At 33.6% G+C, this 2071-nt stretch overlaps 1 protein-coding gene across 1 annotated transcript in view; it reads right to left on the minus strand.

The window, feature by feature from the left end:
- The window catches only part of LOC101857189 (short transient receptor potential channel 7), a gene marked incomplete at its 5' end in the record, with an annotated part of 37912 nt that overhangs the window by 9081 nt on the left and 26760 nt on the right, over positions 1 to 2071 (minus strand). The window contains 1 exon segment of the mRNA XM_035970292.1: positions 1464 to 1478. Coding sequence (XP_035826185.1) covers positions 1464 to 1478 — 15 coding nt within the window.

Genomic DNA, 2071 nt, shown 5'->3' on the forward strand with positions numbered 1-2071 from the left:
GGAGAGCGGCAGGTTTTAAAAAATACTTGGGATCTCTGAGCATCAAGGGAGGTAATGAAAGATAAAAACGACCTCCAAATAAAGGAAAGATATACTTTGTTCTCATAATATTTTTACACTGGGGTCAATAAAGTCAAAATAACACCCCAACACAACAAAATTATATCTTTATACAAGGGATAATAAAGCTAATATAAAATCACAATTACACAACAATAATATATTACTATTAAACATGTATCTACTAGTTTACTATCCCAGATTACCAAATGTTCTTTGACAACAAGTTTAATTTTCTTATATAAGAAAAATATTATGTCAAGACACTGACGGGAGGGGGGCTTTTAAAATTAAAATATTAAATCAACTTAAAAAGTAATGTAATTTTGATCTATGATTAACTGACAGCTAATATTAAATATTACCATATATTGTAAAACATTATCTAAGGAATTTAATGCTTCATTCAGCTATTTAGAAAATAACAAGATACCGATATTGGGAAAAATGATAGTAAACAGTTGAATAAGTTCTACCTATGCATATTGTAGTAAACGATATGGAAAAAAACTATTAATCTTTATTATTGATTGAGCTCCACCTGGAGATCTTTCAGTTTATGATAGTTTCGGGAAAAGAAAGTGTAGACTTTGTAAAGATACCTACCAGTGGTCAGCCTTAACATTGAAACTGACTTTGAGAATTTAAGATTTATTCAGATTCTCCTTTTTCCTGAATGTATATTATTATTATCTTAAGGTAACCAATAAGCAAAACTGAAGTACAAAATGATTGAAGGGTGTACGTGTAAACTCGCCTTTCCATAGCAGACGCGATCAGAAGTATATTTATAATTACATTCAACTAAATGTCTTATTGTGGTTCTAGATCTTGTTTTAACTAAGAGATTATGCGGTAGACTAACTATGGAAGCGTATTAAATCAGGATCAAGAAAAATAATTAAAAATGATGCCCAGAGACCACATAATAAAATGGGAGTAGGCAGCAGGAAGCAGAAAGAGGTAAAGAAAAGTCTTATTCCAGAAAGCAAAAACTGTGATGTTAGTAGGAGGCCAGAGACACTCAGTGCACGGTATTGCCGAGGTTAAAGTTGAAACCAAATTCTTCTTTTTGTACATCATCAACGTAATATTATTTCAAATGAATATATTTGGTGCAACCATAACTGCATAATAAGTTGCATTAGTAAATGAAATGTTATTTGTAATCAATAATAGTAGATGGGTGATAGTACACTGGGGGTTAATTAAATTAATCAAACAAAATGGTAAAATGGGTTTTCATAAAAAACATTTCATTCACAACTGTGCATACAATGTGCTTTGCGTGTGGGCTGTAAGATACGGGCACACATTTGCCCTTTGAGAAACAGTGAAGCAAAAGATACGTAAGTAGAGAAAAGGATTAATAAGTTGATCAAGGTTAGAGTTAGTATATTTACAGGCTTTTCTGGAACCTGCACATTGAGAATGACGTCATACACTGGCAGTTAGATATAGTCACAAGGAACATAATGGGGGAACATGGTGAAAATAATGCTTTAACATAATATCACAAATCAACAATATGAGCTCAAAAAAAGGTTCCCAGATAAATAATAAGAGAACTGTTAGATCTGTAGTTTAACCCTGGATCCAACACGAATCCTGCCGACCCATTTCTTTGATCTCTATTTTTATTTTAGAAAATTAACGTCGGTGTTACAAGCAATCCACGTAAGTCTGTTTTGGGTACTCTTTATGCCAGAGACAACAAAAAAAACTCAACTAGTTTTTGTTGTGTTGTTTCTGTCAGGAATCATGAAAAATGAGGAAATTGTAAGCCTTGAGCGTAGCATTAAACTGCATTTCGGTGATGTTGAACGTGAATCGTTGACAGAGTTCTGGAGGGCGTAAAAATAAAAGTAGATTCTCAAAATTTGGACTTAAGTGGATTGCCTGCTACAGCGGCGGTAATTATTCTGCAGTGAAACGTGTGGACGATGGACCACACCAATACACCCAATCGATGGAGGTCAATGTGTGTGTGTGTGTGTGTGTGTGTGTGTGT

The sequence above is a fragment of the Aplysia californica genome, unplaced genomic scaffold (assembly GCF_000002075.1).
Source record: "Aplysia californica isolate F4 #8 unplaced genomic scaffold, AplCal3.0 scaffold00248, whole genome shotgun sequence".
Taxonomy (NCBI): Eukaryota; Metazoa; Mollusca; class Gastropoda; order Aplysiida; family Aplysiidae; genus Aplysia; species Aplysia californica.